General features: G+C 41.6%; 1 protein-coding gene across 3 annotated transcripts in view; it reads left to right on the forward strand.

The window, feature by feature from the left end:
- Positions 1-19163, forward strand: part of ERBB4 (erb-b2 receptor tyrosine kinase 4) — an 816477-nt gene that overhangs the window by 289948 nt on the left and 507366 nt on the right. For all 3 annotated transcript variants that reach the window (XM_081857293.1, XM_081857292.1, XM_081857294.1), the window contains exon 2: positions 18854-19005. In XM_081857293.1, coding sequence (XP_081713419.1) covers positions 18854-19005 — 152 coding nt within the window. The remainder of the gene's footprint in view (positions 1-18853; positions 19006-19163) is intronic.

Genomic DNA, 19163 nt, shown 5'->3' on the forward strand with positions numbered 1-19163 from the left:
CCTTTTTTGTTGAATGGAATAAGTCTTTAAATACCTGTATGGGTGCAGTGGAAAGAAAGAACATTCTCCTGAGTGTCCAGAGCCATGCAGTTTAATTCTATACGTGTTTACTTTGGAATAAGTCCCTCTTTATTCAGGGCCTCCTAGTCACTGTTCACAAGAGTGCAATCATCTGGCTGGAATGAGTAATATGAATCATCATTGTTTAAGGCAGTAGTTATAAACTTTCTAGATTTAATAGGAACAGTTTAATTAATAACAATTATCCAGAATATTACTGTGGTTTAGGTAATACCTCTGAAAGTGCGGAGGAGGCTTGACATTTTCCTTTCTTTGGTAGATAAACCAGGCTACTCAATCTTAAACCCCCTTTCATTGTGCTGCCTACATTTATTAAGGTCTGCATGAGTCTGTATATTATTCACGGCAGTATAATCACCTGCTTTATACGGAATCAAACTGCTGGTCTGTCTTGCTCAGTATTGTCTACACAGGCTGGCAGCAGTTCTATATTGTATTGTATTGTATTGTATTGTATTGTATTGTATTGTATTGTATTGTATTGTATTGTATTGTATTATAATATTATTATTGTATTGTATTGTATTGTATTGTATTGTATTGTATTTTAATATTTTTCTGGAAGCTGCCCAGAGTGGCTGGGGAAGCCCAGCCAGATGTTCAGGGTATAGATAATATATTATTATTATTTAGGGTTTCAGCCAACAAACAATCCTGGCCTTACCTGGAGACACCAGGGACTGAACCTGGGACTTTCTGCAGGCAAAGCAGGTGCTCTGCTACTGAGCTGTGGCCCTTCAATAGTAAGTTCAGCACTTCTTTAAAAAAACAGAATGTAAAACTCTACCTGCAGTTTTAGGTGGAGGAAATACTTCTGTAAAGGGAAATGCACACACAGCCCCCAGGAAGTAAAATCTGTTCAAAGCCATACCGTGCAGGTCATGGTCTTCATACCTTCCTAACAACTGAGAAGCTGCAGCACGCTTGTTGAGACTTTGCTGTAGAAGTGTCAGCTGGACCATTAGCATGGCCTCTTCCTATATTTTAAAAAGACAAATTGCATTTGACTGCGATGACACTAATTATAGTGGAGAGGTTCAAGCTGAGACCCCCTGCTGGCGAACTCAGCCAATAAACCATCTGTGACTGACAGGAGTCTCTACCGCTTTAGACAATTGGAATTTCATAAAAACCGTTCTTCTCCTCCCTGCCCAGCTGCCTCCGAGAAGAGAAATTGACATGAACAGGCGAGATCCAGAGTCACCACAGAGCAATCAGAGTGTTGCATTACTGAGATCACGGGGGCTTTAGCACAGAAAGCTCAGAGCTCTGATAAACCAGCATATTGACCCCCAGAGGAACAATGGTAACTGTCTCTGTATCTGTACATCATATAACGAAGACAGAAAACAGTTACCTGTAAGATTATTATTTTTTAAAGAAAATCTGTGACACGCTTTCGAGGTATTTGACCAAACGTTATTAACATGCAGCAAGGGCTAATGATCGCAGAAGTTAGTGCCACGCGCATTCCTGTGACATTGGCATCATTTCAATAATTTTACAGTACATTTGAATTGCGGCAGCAGTCATCCGCTCATTTTCCATTAACTTTGCCTAGAAATTTCTTGCGTCCGCACATGGAAGCAAAGTGTCAAGCGTCTCCTTCATGCTCGGAGACATTGCCTGAATCACACTGACGCTCTGGATAATTGTTATTAATTAAACCTTTCCTATTAGCCCCTGTTTTAGTTGTAACAAACTGCAAGTGATTGCATTCAGGCACTCTGTCTTTTTTGTTAGTATGAAGGGCACAGAAGTGAGCCCCGTTCATCAGCAGATTTCTGTTGTAACATTGAGTAGCCAGTCTCTTATGGCTTGATTATTATTATTATTATTATTATTATTATTATTATTGAAAGCTGGAGGTTGGCGGGACGTACATTGATGCATAGGCTCATTATTGTCAAATTAGATTCACTGACTTTCACTGCCGTTTACCAAGAACTGATGAGTAGCTTCAAGGACCCTTTGCAGCGGGTAAATTCACGCACGGGACCACTTGCCACCAACTGGTTTGCACATGCTTTGACAACTCCTTAATATTATGCAGGAATGTTCAGTCACAAGTCTTGCTTTGTGCCTTAAATGGGTCACATTCCGTACACTGTGAGCGTGCAGTAATGACTCCTTCAGAAACCCCTGCACATGCACAAATGCCCTCAGAAGTTAGATGAAATGGACCTTTGCATTGTCCCCATTTAGGCCATGGGGGAGAAAGCAGCAAGGCCCCTAACATTTGCTTAAGGGCAACAGGAGATAATAGACAAGAATATTAAAGAAAGGTCTTTTCTTTCCCAGAGCTTGTGTGCACTTGTATTTACTTCTGGTGGCATCGAACAGCAAAATGTAACTCCTGAGGCAGCTGGTAGTCTACTCCCCAATTGTATGGCTACAACTATCTCATCAGACAGAAGTGGGTATCAGTTAGCAAGGAACGGCAGTCTACATCTAGCGTAACCAAGATAAGCTAACAAGATACAGTGTAGGAGGTAGAGCAGGACTAGTCAACATGGTGCCCTTTAGACTCCAATCTGCACCACCATTTCTCCCTAACCAACAACACAAGGCTCTTGTTTTGATAAAGGGATGTAGGTGAGGGTGAAATGTGCGACCTGCATGGGACTCTTTGAAGGCAAGGTTTTAAAACGCAGTAAAATAAAATACTCTCTTTTGTTGCCTCCAAAATGGAATACAGTAGATAAGGACCCAGGCTATGATCCTGAACATACTTTGCAGGGAGTAAATGCCATGGAAATCAATTCCCAGCAGGATCTTAGTCATATTTACATGGAAGTAATTCTTACTACATTTAACAAATGTGTTTAGAATTTCAACCTTACGCGTAATGGAAGTCTGGGGTGGGGTTGGGAGATTGGACAAGGAGGTGGCATTGTGGAGAGCATAACGGACAAGACAGCACTTAACTGACTGGATTTGTTGTAAACATTTTTTCTTCTGTTTTACCACTGCTTCTTGCTTCCAGCTGAGAACATGTAGCATGTATGAGCTGGGTAGCGGGGGCTGGGGGAAAGAGGACACAATAATGCCCGGACTCCTTGCAAGTGTCTTGCATTTCTTGTGCTCCTTCATTTGGATATTAATGTTATGAAAGTTCATCATCAATAACAGTGAAAACCTTAGTTTTTTTCAGCTGTGGAAATGTGAGTTCCCTTCACTTGAATTAGTAACAAGCCATTAAGGTTCACGGGCTTGTCTTTCAAATACAGTGCTACTGACCTGCAGCAAGGTTATTCGATAGCTTGGCTCTGTTCCAATACTTCTTAATATTGTCCTTGACTTTATTATACTGCTGCCCTTGACTAACTTCTAAGGCATATTTTCGTCACCTGCTTAACACCTTGTCAGTGTTTTTTTTTAAAAAAAGTATTTCAAAAATCACTGGGGACCCTGAAAGAAAACAAAAGCCACATCATTGAAAAGCAACTGGGGTGATGGTGTCCCCACCCACCCTTGACTACTCTTCCCATTTCTGGGAGCCTTAAACATAGTTGGTTTTTTTGTAGGGGGGGGGACAAAACCCATGACTGAATAAAAAAGGTCAAAGGAGCAGTTGGGCAAGGTGGGCTTTATGAGCCTTTAAAAGAAAAAGAACATAAAGGGACATGACTCCCAAAGGCAGGGGTGGAGAATCTGTGGTCCTCCAGAGGCAACTGGATGATGGCTCTCATCCCCCCTCCCCCCTGACCCTTTAGCCGTACTGGCTGGGCTGATGGAATAGGAGCCCAACAACACCTGGCTGGCCACCGGCTCCCCCACCCCCCACCCCACTCTCATGTTGTCAGTGGCCTCCAGCTGGAACGCTGGTCAGGACTGGATGGAAGTGCAGAAAAGTGTAGGCAGCACTTGCAACATGCTGATAGGCTCGGAAGCAGGGGTCACTTTCACTAGTGAAAGCCAAACCCCAATTTGTTCCCTGTGCCATCCTTCGTCACAGAGAATGGTCCCTTCCATGCACCCTTGGGTGCAGGGTGCTCCGGTGACTTGCTGGCTTTGGGTCAAGCTATCTCCATGGCATTAACCCCTACCAGGGCACCAAGCCCATTGGGGCTGGGAGATCATTATTCCCGTGAGGTCCCAAATGAAGCACAATGTGGGGCGGGGCCCTGTGCAAGCTGCTAGGGAGATGCGAGGGGAGGGAGGACCAAACTGCCAAGAGTGAATCCACATCCTGTGTCCGAAGGACAGGGAAGAGGGAACAGCTGCTTGCTATCAGTCCCCACTTGATACAATCTAAACTCAGTAGGTTTCTGTGAAACCTTGCTGATGTTAGCAATAGAAAGTCTCCTATTATATCCCACAGCACCAGCCCCAGTCTATCTCAGAGGGGTTTCTAGACGGCAAGACTCTGGTTCTCTGAGTATTCATCCCTTGTAGAGATGGCTATATCTGCTGAATATGGAATATAGCTGCTGCATCGGTGCATTTCATACGACCACTAGAATTGTCAGCTTGCAATTTTAAAAGCAGGCAAGTTCCTTGCCATTGTGTTTTCTGAAGATTCAGCTTGAATTTGAGTTGGCAGTTTTTGCTAATGGGTTACATATGCCAATGTGCAGCACATGGAACATGTACACAGCTCTCAAAATTCCCCTTTGCCCAGCATGTTTATTGTAATGCAGGGGTGCCTAATCTGTGGCCCTGCAAGTGTTGCTGGACCACAAGTCCATCATCACTGACCATTGGCACTGCTCATTACAGCTGATGAAGTCGGACAACATCTGGGAGGCCACAGGTTAGCACCCCCAGCTTGTTATTATGTCCCCAAGTATCTTTCTATTATTATAAAGGGGACGACGCTGGACAAATTTTGTGCTTCTAACAGGACATGCAGAAGGAAGCAGGATACCTAATGAAGTTGTGCCCATGTCATTTATCCTGCTGCTTAACCAGATTTTCAGTTTGTTAAAAAAAAATTGGTTAGGGCAAAGTGTGAGCTTAGTCCATTTGTAGTGAATCAGCTAATGGTGGTGGTAAAGTACTTGGATTTCCGCTTGATACTGACTTCCTTGAAATCATCACTACTGAAGGTGAGCTTCTGCAATTTATTACGGAATTGTTTTAGGTGAAGAAAATCCCTATAAATCAAGCAAAACTACAGAGGGAGAGAGAGAGAGCAAGTGAATGTCATGAGGAGCAGCACCGGTTTTGATATCCTCTTTCAATCAAGCAGCTGGCTTTTATTAATAGCCTAATCAGTGCCATAGCATGTCTCATTTAAAAACAGTAACTTGCAACAAAAGTTTAAGTGTTGACTAAGGCAAAGAAAATGTGCAGACCATCTCATTGGTGGGAAAGCATTCCATACAGTTCTTCTTCAGGCTAACCGGTCTCTGGATCAGGGGCTGGATTGGGAGCTTAGGCACACAATTTACAGGGTGGAGGCGGTTTGGCTGTGCTGTTGAGACTCAAAAACTCTCTTCCAACCTTTTCCCCAGTAGCTGATCTAGATAAAAAACAGAACACAAAACACCTTGTATCAATCAATGGCTATGTGTGTACAGAGTCTTTCTTATTAGACATCTTTCACTGTGCCTGAAGTAGAGAGCAGGTACAAAATGCATTCTCCATTCTCCTCTAGGACCTGATTCAGACAACACACTGAGCCAAATCTTTGCGAAGTGAGACCATGCGGACTCTTGCTTAGGAGCTCGAACTTGCTTTGCTCTTCCTTGGTCTGTTTTGCTGGTTATCCAGACTAGGGCTTTCTCCTCACTAACCATGAGCCACAACCAAGAACTAACCATGGCTAATGTGAAAAGAGTTCAACAATGTACCCTGGTTTGGATGACACATTAAGCCAAACCTTGGCTTAGTGTGGTACAACATGAGCAGCAAATAGGACTGGAGAGAAGAAACAAAGTGGCTGAAAGCTCCTTTTTGACCATGTGCTCCCATAGTCACACAAAGCCATGGTTTGGCTTGGTGTGTCATCTGGACCAGACCATTATAACCACAACCAGCCTGCTTCATAACTTGGATTAGGAGAAGGAGCTTTCAGAGTAGAAGGATGGAGCTTCTGATGAGGATCTGCAGCTCGTAACCCCCCAGATGAAAGAAGCCCCTATTTCCCTCCTCCCGCTGGATCAGGTCAGTTAGGGAACGTAAAGCTCCATTGGAAAACTGCTTAAGGTATTTTTGTTTTGCTTTATTCAGATTGTGAGCTGCTGTGTTGATCAGCAGAAAATATTCTACAGTAAGTTTAATTTAATCTTTCTTAAACTTGTGGGAATTGGAAAGAATGTCATCTTCTTCTGAGGCTCCCAATACGCTGGAGGAGCTTTGGAGAAACATCAGTGTCAGTTAATTTTAATTTCATCCTTGCTCAGTTGAATAGAGGGTTTTTAAGCCCTAAAGGGGACATTTTATACTTAAGCACTTCACTTCCCAAATGTTTGTCGAGAGTTCCTTTTCTTTTTCTGAATTTTTAGTCCTCTTCTAGCTCAGCAATGCAGTAAGAGGAGAATATTGGGGCGTGGTTCTCTATAATTAGGCCATTACTCAGTCTAATTACCCACAACAGATATTTGTACCTTTTCATTATGTGACCTATGGATTATGTGGCAATTACTAATTGACTTTGGGAGAGGATTATTATGTAATTTGTGGATCTCAGGGTAATGCTTTAATTTTATGGCACAAGTAACCACAGAATTAGCCTGTAACTACATAGTAATTGTAGTGCAATCAAATGGTGAATAATTACACATAATTACATTGATCTGTGACTGGTGAAGTTAAATGCTGATCACTACCACTCTGGACTGCCACCACTAGAGGCATCTCTCTTGCACAAGCCATGATGGTGAGATGAAAAAAGTTTCCTGTAATTTACCAAACGTGGTTTAAAACTCTGAGGTGGAAAATAAGAGCTCTCTTGTGACCTACTGAGATGGGTGTCCAAGCTGCCATTGGTTTGAATGGTGTTGAGCCTGATATCAGATGAATGAATGGGCACAAATTTAAGTGTTTTTGTGTGCTGTTAATTAAAACACATTTAACGTCAAGTAAATGTCTGCAGCCCTCAAGCACCCCTCTGTTCAGTCTCCCTCCCCCATCCCCCCACATTCAAAGGCGAATGAAAAGCTGAATCCCAAAGGAGGTTTTGTGTTGTTGGAGTTGCTATGGTATTCTTTGCTCCTGTACCAAAGCAATGTGTTGTGCAAGTTAAGCAGACACTTGGTCCTCTAGGAGAGTGCCAGCTTTACAAAGGAGTGAGGGAAGAAAAACCCTTCATGCTTTGAAGCTAGGAAGCATAATTCAGTAAGGACTGCAAGTGGTTTGGTCCCAGCATCGCAACAGATGTTGTAGAAGCTCCTGGGTGAATTTATTCTTCTTTTATACACACACTCACATGCATGCAAAAGGGCTTCTCTGTTGTGCATTGTGATTATTCATCACAAAGCTTGTTGTGTCTACCCTCCCTCCCTCTCCCCCATCTCATCCCTCTTCGAAACCAGCATTTAGTCACAATATAGGAGAGCTTTTTCTGTAACCAGTTAGACCTACAAATGGAAAGATGGGAGTGGGGGGGAGGAAACAATGGTCCTGGGTGGCAAAGGAGGATTAAGCCTCTGGAGTGCAGGTGATGAGTGCGTGCAGTTTGGCATGCAGGGACATGAAAACCTGTAACTTCTATGCAACTATCGAAAGCACAGGGGGAGACAGGACCCCATCTTTGCATCAGTTGCTCCATTCCATGCCTTGTCCTGTTACCTCTGGTGATGGCTGTATGTGTGATACCATGGCTGGATGTTTTGCTAGTTTCTAGGAGCAGAAGAAAGAATGAAGCTCACTGAAAGGCTTTCAGGCACTTCTCAGTTCATTTGGAAATAGCTGTTACAAATAATTGTAAATCCCCTCCTTAAATTGCCTAGCAAACAGAAAACATCTTCATTTTCCCTATGCCAGGAATAACTGTTCAATTGCACCATTCCCTAAAAGGCTAGTGGTGCATGGTATCTTTATTTTATTTTTTTGTCACTGCACATGTGAAATAGCAATTGACATTATGCTTCTGAGTTATGGCTTCACTCAGTAAACTCAGAGGAGTAACTGTAAATGCTAATGAATGCTCTTTAGAGGAGAAATCATTGTTATGAGATGAAAGCGTATACAGAAATACTGGAAATATTGTGAAAAACATTTGGACCAGTTGGCAAAGTGTTGGCAACAGGCTTAGGAAACCTGCGTTCAAATGCCGGCTTGGCCATGCATTTTAGGGTAACCAAGAACAAAGAAATACTGCTGTATACTGCTGTATCTTTAACAGGTGCATTGAGTTTTAGCTGTGCAGATGCACGGGTGAAGGAATCTGTATTCTGAAATTCCCACCTTTACACAAAAAATAAAGACACAGAAGCTCTTCCATTCTCTTCTATAACTGCTCACACTCTTCACTTGCTGGGCAGCCCAGGAGCAGAGAATAGCAGCTTCATCTAATCTATTCAAAAGATCATCCCAGTAGTCTGGGGCTAGTCCAGTCAATCTAGCTGCCTGTTACTTGAGGTGCATAGCTGATGCTTCTCTTTTAAAAGGCTTGGATGGACAAACAGTCTTGCCTCTTACTTTTCAGGCAAGTGGCCAAAAGTCAACTCCCAATCAGGCTGTTGTATGGTTTTTATGGTTTTGGGTCATCCTTACCCACAGATGGCTAATCCTTTTACCATTCCAGAGTAATCAAACCATTCTTGTTTCACAAGGTTTCCAATGCACCCGAATGCCTTTTAGAGTAACAGTGGTTGTGCAGTGCTTTTTGATCTAGAAAGATGCATTAGCAGCCTTTGGTTAGGATGGATCATAGCTAAGCAGGTTATTGTTAAGCAAGTGTTATTGACAAGAGGTTGTAAGCTGCTCCAGATTCGTGTTGTTGTTTTTGAGCAGGACATCAGATTTTAAACAACTGTAATGTTTCTGGTGTCTCAGTCCCATGGTGAGCAGATGCACATGGAGGGAGGGGAGCAAGGGGCAACCTCAGCCCAGCCCAGCCCTCCTTTCTGTGGCTGTTAGGGGCATTCACCTGCTAGCTGGGCTCCCCCCTGGGCAGGCAGGCAGGCAGGCAGCGCAGCTTCATGTATGAGCACAATGCTGCAGCTTCTCAGCATCATTTTCTAAAATACAGCTCAGCCCAGTGAGGAATATCTCTCTCATTAGAACAAACTGTTGCTTCTGTGCATTGTAATGCCTTCTGAAGAAACATGTAAGAACAATAGGAATTTTATAGCTAATGCTTACAATGGGGGGGGGGATAATCCTACCCAGAGTATCTTGTTAAATATATATTTGCTTATATGTGTAGCTCTGTCTATTTGCACATCAAAGCATGTTTAGTAGTGGTGCTTTTGCAATCTAGCTTCTAGATCTGTGACTGACAATTTTTATTCAGAGGATGATGGTGAAATCTGCACAATAGCACCTTCTCTCTCAAGCATTTTTAATGCTTTTATTAATTCAGGCTGCTGCAAGGGTGGCAGGGGGACTGTCACATGATTAAATACAAAATCAAAACTAATTCACACAACCACAAAAAATAGGTACTAGGGAGAATGTTTATAGCATATACTTCTCCTTGACATGGTAGTTTTCTATATGTAAGGAGTTTTTACCTGGGGATTCCCACTTGCACACTACTGTGATATGCAGAATATAGACTTGCCTTCTAGCGGTGCAGCAATAAAAGTGTTAGCACGTTTACAAAGCTAAGCAGGTACCACTATGGTTTCAAATTGGATGGGAGTTGGGCTAGATGACCCTTAGGTCGCTTCCAACTTTATGATTGGCTCTCAATTAAATTTCACTGCATAATGCATTTCTGAAAAAAACCCATTACTTAAGAAAGCCAAAGAGTTGTCATTTGCATCTTTGCAAGGCTATATGTTGTTTCATATTTCAGTTTGTATTTGTGCCATGGGCATAAAGTTTGGGATATTGATTTATTTTAAAATTGCTGTTCCACCTTTTCACCAAATGGCACTGAATACAGTTCTTAAAAATCAACATAGTTATACTAAACACCCATAAACTAATCTATAAATCAGTTTTAACAATCCTACATCTGTGATTCACCTCTGCTGTTTGGATTTGCAAAGCATAGGAAATCTCTGGATTCAGGCCAGGAAGAGGAAAGTGTGCAAGGGCAGTATTTGGATGAGAATGCCACAGGGACAAGGGTGAATTAAAGTAAGTGAAAGAGGTTCACAATCCTCATTAACCCAAAGTATGGGCGGCCCCTAGGTGTCTCATGGTCACTTAGGTTATGAGAATTCTCCACTTCAAATGCCCAGTTAGGCCTGCTTGAATGTTAGCTGTGTCTCACAGTGAGAAATTTTAGCTTGGTAATTGTGCACTGAGGCTGAGGCTACAATCTTACATGCATGCTTACAAGGGAGTTAGTTCCACTGAGCATAAAGGGACTTATATGTGAGTAAACATATCTAGAATTGCACAGTAGCTTCATATATTCATATCAGCGGCAGAGCTGCAGTGTTCCTAAAGACACCCCCCCATAATAAAACATCAAGAAACACAAATTTTAAAACATGCAAATAACTCTCACATCAGCTTCCCCCACTGTGTCACTTTCTTCCCACCAGAATGGTGTCTTGTGCCCTTTTTTTTATTATTATTCCTACGCAAGTAGATCCAGATTCACAGCAAGGCCACGAGGAGAGCCAGATGATCATGCAGATGGCAGATGACAAATCTAGCAAGGTTTGACAAGTGGAAATTGCTTGCTCTAATTGCTTGTCAAGTCCGGTACCTATGTTAGAGTTAAGGACTTAAGCTCAAGGCAAAACAATGCTAGAACAAAAGGAAAAGGCTGTTAGAAATTGAGATGGAGGACGGGAACGGCAGTTAATTTATTCCCAGCCTAAGTTAGAAAGATGGTTTTGGCAAAGCCTGGAGAGCTTGTAGCTAGTTGTGTGCATGGTGTAGACCCTCCAGCATATTTTCACAGTAGTGCAGTATTTAAACATAGGAACACCTTTACAGATGGGCCATAATACAAAATAATAATTGTTGACCAAGGAAGAAAAATGTTTTTCATGTCCATTATTGTCAAATCTAAAAATATTTGCTTCACTTCCAACTACAGACCAATTGCCCTCATTGTACAGTGTCCTAAAAAAATGTTCACAAACTAAGCAATGACACAGAGAATATTTCTGAAGTATTTGTTCTTCAATAAGATGTAACAGTTCCCAATATTTGCATGTATCACTACTTCTTATAAAGCAAACATAGTGTTGCATCCTATGCAGTGCAAGCAGAATTCTACTCATACAACAGGATTACCCCTTCCTCCCCTCTCCTCTTGTGCACCCCACAAATCTACCCTTAGGGGTCCCCAACTCTCTGGATCAAGTTTTAGAGGGTGTGCAGGGGCTTCCAGGTGTCACAAGAGGAAAGAGAAGTTTCGTTGCATATGCAGAAGTCTGTCATGCAAACAGAACTTGAGTGTGAGATACATCCTGTATCCGCTAGTTCCCAAAATTATTTATAGCTTTGAAGAAATACTTATATTATGTAGCAGTCATAAGTCCCAGTATGGAACTTTGAAAGTATTTGGTACCACATTAAGACATAGCAATTTTTGTCAGCATCCCTACTCAACATCACCATTATGTCTTTTGCCAGGTGCTTAGCAGTATTGCATAAATATATAAAAATGCCCTGCAGAATCAGACCAAAGGCCTACCTACCTGGTTATATCTACCTAGTTAAGCATCCTGTTTTCCACCCGCCCACTACTAAGACATGTGGGCAATAGCACTCTGCTGCAGTTTTCCCCACCGACTGGTATTTGGTAATGTGCTTCACTTGCTAATTGTGTTCTGTATTAGCATCCATTGCTTGCTGGTTTATAGGCTGGTTCCTTCTGGAAATGTAACACTGCAATCTCAAAAAAGTAAAATCGCTACAGGACCCTTCTGAAATGTTAGGACATCTGTAAAATCAGGAAACAACTTGGGAAACAAAACCATGAGAAAAGGCAGAATATGGGTCTTGCAATAACTGCTGCAGAATGAAAGGAAAGGTAACATAATGTGTAGCTTTCTTGCAAAGTCATGGGAGAGAGTCTTGTCAAGATTTCAAAGTTTTTCTTAGAAGTAGCAGGCATAGTCCGGGGAGAAGGCAGTGAGATGGTAAAGTAAGTATGGTCTTCTGTGGCAAATCTGTTTCAGCTGCATTTTGCATAATGGAGAACATACTGTTCTTTTGGTTTACTTTTTTTATTTTACACAGTCACTTAGCACAGATTCACATGCTAAACGTGGCCATTATGTATAATCTCTGCAGCTAATGCAGGCGATCTGCTAGTTGGAGCATAATAATATGTGAGCTGATGGAGTGGAAGACTGTAGCATGGCTGCATCTTCTGTAATCAGAGGAGCTCTGGAATCTCTCCCTGATTGTGCAAATTGCCACCATGGTATGCTATATGGGTTTCGAACCAGCACATATTAACTGCGCATATTAGCAGACAATCTGCATGAGCTGAAAAGTAAGCAGCCAGATTTAAAGCACCTGATTCAGACTGAGGGCTGAGGTGAAACAGATGCCACAGGACTAGTCTGAGATAATGGGACCCTGTGGACCCTTTGCAGGGCCTTAGAAATGGAGGCAACTTAGTCCTTCTGGAACTGTTAGGCAACCTCAAGATGATTTCTTTGGCCTTTTCCAAGGGACCTGATGCTGGGGACAGATGCCTCATTTGTTGAATGGCCAGTTTGGACTCCTGACTACCATTAAGTCAATCTCCTGCTTTCAGGTTGCTGCTGCCTCAGAACAACCTTTTTAAAGTTACAAGTGGTTACATCAAGATTAGTGATGGTGCCCACACTGGCCCCTTGGCATCTTTCTTAAAAGGCCATTTGTGAGGCTTCAGAATAGAGGCATTTAGGGTACCAATGTGTGGTTTAACACATTCTTTCAATCCTACAGAGCAATGTTTTTACTTGTATCAGCCAAACAATTTAGTTGATAAAGCCTTATAAGAAAAAGCTTACAAACACATTGCAATTGTGTTCAAAAGAGGGCTCCATGTCATTAAGCTGACATGGGAAAGTGAATTTTCAGTTCTCTTTTCATAAATGGACTTCTGAAATCAATGGGCCTGATCTTGTGAGCAATGCCTTGTGTATATACCGCCTGATTGGCAAATCGATTGGCAAATGAAAGTCGTGCTCGACTCAGGCAAGGCCTCGTGTAGAGAGGCACGGCTGGTAATCTTTTCCGGAGCCCCTCTTTAACAAGCTTTCCCCCCCTTTCCCTTTTCCTTTTTTTTTAAAGTAAAATGACAGTCTTGCACACAAACAGCTCCAGCAATTTAAAAAGTAAGCTGCAGTTTTGATGAGGAGAGATGCACAAAAGTGCATAGTGTCGCATTAAGTAAAGTTAATTAAAAATAAAAGAAAACAACCAGCCTTGGCTTATCGAAAATGTGCTCCTGAAAATATTAGCAATTATTTAAATGTTAAAATGGAATTAATCAAGGGATAACTGCAGACTGACTATATATTTCTGTAATCATTTGTAGAATGTAGCTCTGTCTCTATGTTTCTTGTTTGGTCCATCACATATAATAAATTTCAGAATGCATGTTTTACGATGTGATGAAAAAATATGCCATTGAACTCTTTGTATTTATTAATCTGTCATTTAAACAGTTAACCTCATTAAAGCAGGAGCAGAATGCGGCAGATGCAATGTGTGGTCGCGCAGCTCCTACAGCATCATCAATAAAGCAAAAAATGCATGGCTAAAATAGTTAGAGGCCACACGCCACCCATGTTTTTGAAAACAGTAGCAGGTTAATATATTTTCTGTTTAATGTCTGCTTTGTTGTCAGAATTTCAGTTGGTGTTGGATCCTTACTTAGGGTGGTATTCAGCTAAAATGTCCCATCAGCAGAAGTCCTGTTCAAGGAATTCCACTTGTACAACAGGACTTTCCCCCATCCTTTCCCCCCATGTGCACCCCAAAATCAGCTCTGAGTGGGTGGAAGAAAAGTGTGTTATAAATTTAAGAACATAAATACAAATAAATTGAAGGTAGTCATTACTGTATGATTAGCTTAGTCTGGAACCATCCTAGTATTTTCATTGCAGGTGTCAACATTTGGGGTTGAATATTTAATTCTGAGTAGATATGTGTCACTGCTGATATTTTTATGGAAAAAACTTGCGTTTAGATTTCAAAAGTTGGACGATGTCATATGTTCATACTTCAACATCTGCCATTTCACTTTCTGATAATTAAACATATTTTGGACTAGCCATAGTTTGCCAAATTCATTCCATGTATAGATAGCATCAGTGTTTTTTGCTTGTTGTCATGCATTGGGGTGGCTGCTAAAAATATGTACAAGTCTATATGACTCCTAATTTCTTTGCTAAGCAGGCAGAAGGCTCTGTGTATTAATACTTGGCAACTGTATAGCAATTTATACATGTCCAACACAATTCATGTGCCTTTATCTCAGGTTGATACATATGTGGGAAAATGTGGTGAGAGAACGGACAGTACAACGTCAGATTGCAGTTTTAAAAATCTACTCTATAGAAGAGAAAACTTCCTGCTAATTTTTGGAAAGTTCTCTCCCAGCCATTATTTCTTCTCCTTCTCCTTCTCCTTCTCCTTCTCCTTCTCCTTCTCCTTCTCCTTCTCCTTCTCCTTCTCCTTCTCCTTCTCCTTCTCCTTCTCCTTCTTCTCTCTCTCTCTCTCTCTCTCTCTCTCTCTCTCCCCCCCCCATATGTAGACACACTTACACTGGCAGGTTGTCGTGGTATAATATATTTTATCACTACAGTGCACTAATTCTTGCAAATTTACTGTAAGATGGGCTGGTATTATTATTGTAGCCTGATGAGAAATTAGGCAATTGTGTGAATTCATGGCTGGGGCTTCCTGACTGTCACTTAATGCCACTCCTCTATGGCAGCCCTCTGCATTAGCATGATTGAACCTTCTCTGGGGCTCTAGTGGTTTCTGTCTGGCTTTTTATACTCTGCTACACCAAATCCCATTTTGTTCTTTTTTCTCCAGAACAGGAAGATCTTTGGTCTCTCTACTCAGATCTTGAAAGAGTAGCAAGGCGCTTTCTTATAAGGCCATAATATATCTAAACATACCGTAGGAAAATGTTTTATGAAACTTACAATTGCAATCTTGTAGAGAACCTTACTGATTCTGACCTCCAGTAGGGATTCTGACACTATTCTCACTTTAAGGAGGCACTCCTTTGTCATTATAAATAGGGCCTGTGTTTCTCCAGCGCCACAGGGGTCATTTTCACATGGTTAGCTATGTCTTGCAGGTTTCTTTTTCAAGGAAACAATTGTGTCAGTTTCTTCTGTCTGCAGATTTGCATAATATACTTCTGCTCCATCTCAGACTTCAGAAACTCTTGTAAAGCTGGAACTTATTTCCTAGGCTCTCGTCAGAAAGGTTGTCACTAAACTGAAAGAATTCTCCCGCAATGCTCTGCTCATCTTTTGGTATTTCACTCCAATGTATCAAAAGGATACAGACAGAAAATGTTCTTCCCGAAATACATCTTATTGCACTTTTGCTGCCAGGTATCTCTATGCTTGTTTTCCTAAATTTAAAATCCTTCCTGAAAGCAAACCAATCTGGCCTCTAGTCTTTCCTCTTTGGAGGTAAAATATTTGGGATGGGGTGGGTGGAGAACTCAAATAGCTGTTTATTTAGCATAGGATAGAAATAGACCAAAGTATCATGCTGGCTCATATTTCTCAATGGCAAGAGATTTATGAATGAATTCCTGGAGAATCCTTGTTGGACCAGGCATGGAGTTTTATCTTTTCTGGATAGGATGTTTGCAAGCAACATGGTGCTGAGCCAACACATATTCAGAGCACCGAGCTGCTGTGTCTACCATTTCACTGTGCAGTGGTGGCCAGTAATCCAGATTGCTGGAGCTGCCAGAATGTTCAGATGTACACTTTTAAGTAAGTAAAATCCAAGAGGAAATTTGCACGGAGAGATTTCTGTAGTGTAGAGGTTGTATTCCCCTTTTGGATACTACATCTGCCATAAAATCAGGAAAGAAACATACTCCCTTCCCCCCTCCTGAAGCTGGGCATCCTAAGTCTTTGAATCGGCTGCAGAATCTGGGTGGTTGTTTGTATGATTTTAGTTTTTGGCATAGTTTTATCCAACCTTTACATTCAAATGCAGTTTCTTTTTACACTACTGGGGACTGTCTGGACCTGGGGGAAAGGGTTCTTTTGCACTCTCTCTGTCCTTCGGCTACAAAAAAAATCTGGCTTGCAATACATATTTGCCCATCTCACAAGATGTGGATATATTTTGAACCGAGCTCCCTTGCCCCTGAAAATGCTCTTCTGCCTGCAAATTACATCAATTTCTTTATGAGTCTCTAGTGCCTGTGTGATCTGGTCATGTGTGTGGAGGGGCAGGGCATCCATATTGTCAACAAGGTCTTTGCAAAATCAAATAACTGTTTGCTGACTTCCCAACCTCAACACACTGCTCCTGACTCGCCAGGAACATAAACTGTCAATTACTTGGATTGGGCTCAGCTTGCCCCTGACATGAGCTGGGCAGCAAGACCTGACCTGCAGCAACAGGTGGCTTCTCTTGGGCAACTAGCACTATGACTTGGGTAGCCCACACTGCTGCTGCTACTACTACCACCTCCTCTTCTCTCTGATAAAATTCTTGATTGGCAGTGCAAGAATATTCTGGTAAAAATAATAATTCAAAATTCTTTTTTTAAAAAAAGTTAGTAGATGATGCTTGCAGGCAGTTACAATTAGAAGTGAGGGGAAGAGGTTCATACTGTTGCTACTATTGATAACATAATCCTGAAAGCTGTTGGTGGTAAGGAAAAGATAGGTCTATAGAAAAGAGAATTCTTAGATGCCAAGATCCAGGTTTGGGGCAAGTACTCTCTGGTGAGAGAACCCCAGCAGAGATTTTGTTGGGAGCCAGCCAGAGTGGTTGGCGAAGCCCAGCCAGATGTGCAGGGTATAAAATAATAATAATAATAATAATAATAATAATAATAATAATAATAACAACAACAACTTCTTCTTCTTCTTCTTCTTCTTCTTCTTCTTCTTCTTTAAAATCACAAAATATGCAGCAAAGTAAAGCATGGAAACATAGGCTGTTAGACCTTTAAAATATGACCTTGTGAGATCCCAAACTTCCCTCTTCCTGTAGCATAGAAAAGACCACACGTTTGGTTTACTTACTCTCCAAACATCAGGTTAAGGTGCTTTTCAATGCAGCATTCAGAAGGCACAGGCAGTACAACTTGGCTTAGTTACAGTGGTGAGAGTTCCTTAATTATTGGTACACAATAATGGCTTGTAAGAGCCATGAGGTCTGAGCTTGGAACAACCAGCTAAGACATCTTTACATGCTAAGCTTCTCAGGTAGACTAAAAGGGAACAATAGGCTTGATTACTTTCCTCGCAAGGTGAAGGGGAGTGACCTAGAGAAGTCTGGCAGAACAGCTTACTCTATTACATTAACCCCTTCATCCAGTAATTATACTTAAGCATGTTGGTTACATGAAACTGGTAATCCCACAAAAGCTTTCAAGAGATAACTGTACATGCTGGTCCTTCATTGTTCTGCATCACTGTGTTTGGTTTCAACAAGCCTTGGCTTATTGTGTAGCACTAAGGAGGCACTTGCAGTGGTGAGCTTGAGAGGGTGCACATTTTCTTGGCCTGGACTCCATCTCTATTCACCAATAAAACAAAACAGAACAGAAGAGCACAGAAGGCACATAAATTTGATTGTTTCATTCAGGTGCAAAATAACTGAAACCTAGGTTCTTTTGCGTGGCATTCTGAAACTACTTGTATTTCTGTGCCCCACGTGTGCTTTGGCTAAGCCTTCTACCAAAAGAAGTCTTTCCTTCTCATTTGGTAATATCCAAACACCCTCTCTGCAGTGTACCGTACTCAGACCTACTTAGGTCCTTTGCCTTTAAGTTATAGTGGCTATTTAAAACAAACCTTTAGTGAATTCTGATGACATCAAAATTTATTTCATCATCCTGGATTCTTGAGTGGTTGTTAAGATGCTGCAAAAGTTATGTCAGTGAATGACCACAAACTAGCTCAGTTTATAAGCATTTCTCCACAGTTGGGATTGGCCACCCCACTCATCAGCCACTGTAAGGTAATGTACATTTGAGTCTGTACTAGGTTTCCACTGGCTGCCCCACTGATATATTTTCAGGCATCACTACCGATCTTCTGATCCCATTTCAATATACGCCACTTTTCAATTGCAGCCTACACATGCTTGAAATCCCATTGTGAATATTAACTTCAATGCAGAGTAGCACATATGCAGATCACGGAACGTAATGAAGCTTTTCTCATTTTCTGTTTGGAATCCCACCTGTATCTACCCCATGTGTTCTGCTGCTGCAAATCTTGTGGATGTTTCAAAAGCATATTTGAATGTGGAAGAGGTTGGCTAAATGGCCGACAGTCAGGAGAGTGAGAAAACACCCTGCGGGCATGAACCATTTTGTACATTTTGCTCAAATGAATTCACTGGATTGTAGTTTACTTTTGTATATATTACCATTTTGCTTCAAGCATAATACATGGAGTAAAGAGGCATGGTCTAATGGAGTCAAGTGCATCATGTACAGAAACCTTGCTCTTGTATATCTTGCTACAGTTGTATATTTGCATTAATTCTAATTCTTTCTTTCCCCTCATCTTTCTTCCAGTTTGTGCTGGCACGGAGAACAAGCTAAGCTCTTTGTCTGATCTTGAGCAACAGTATCGTGCATTGCGAAAGTACTATGAGAACTGCGAGGTAGTTATGGGTAACCTAGAAATCACCAGCATTGAACATAACCGAGATCTCTCCTTCTTACGGGTAAGTGACATCTCTGCTACTTTAAAAATACATGTGAGCTGACATTTGGTTTTGCAATGACAGATTGAGGCTGTGTACAGATGACAGCTCTACAGAGATTTTTAGGGGGTGATGTAGAGCTATATTGCCAGTGGTACACAGGGTGTTTGTGTGCAGGT

Source organism: Podarcis erhardii, assembly GCF_964252035.2.
Source record: "Podarcis erhardii genome assembly, chromosome: 1".
NCBI classification, from domain to species: domain Eukaryota; kingdom Metazoa; phylum Chordata; class Lepidosauria; order Squamata; family Lacertidae; genus Podarcis; species Podarcis erhardii.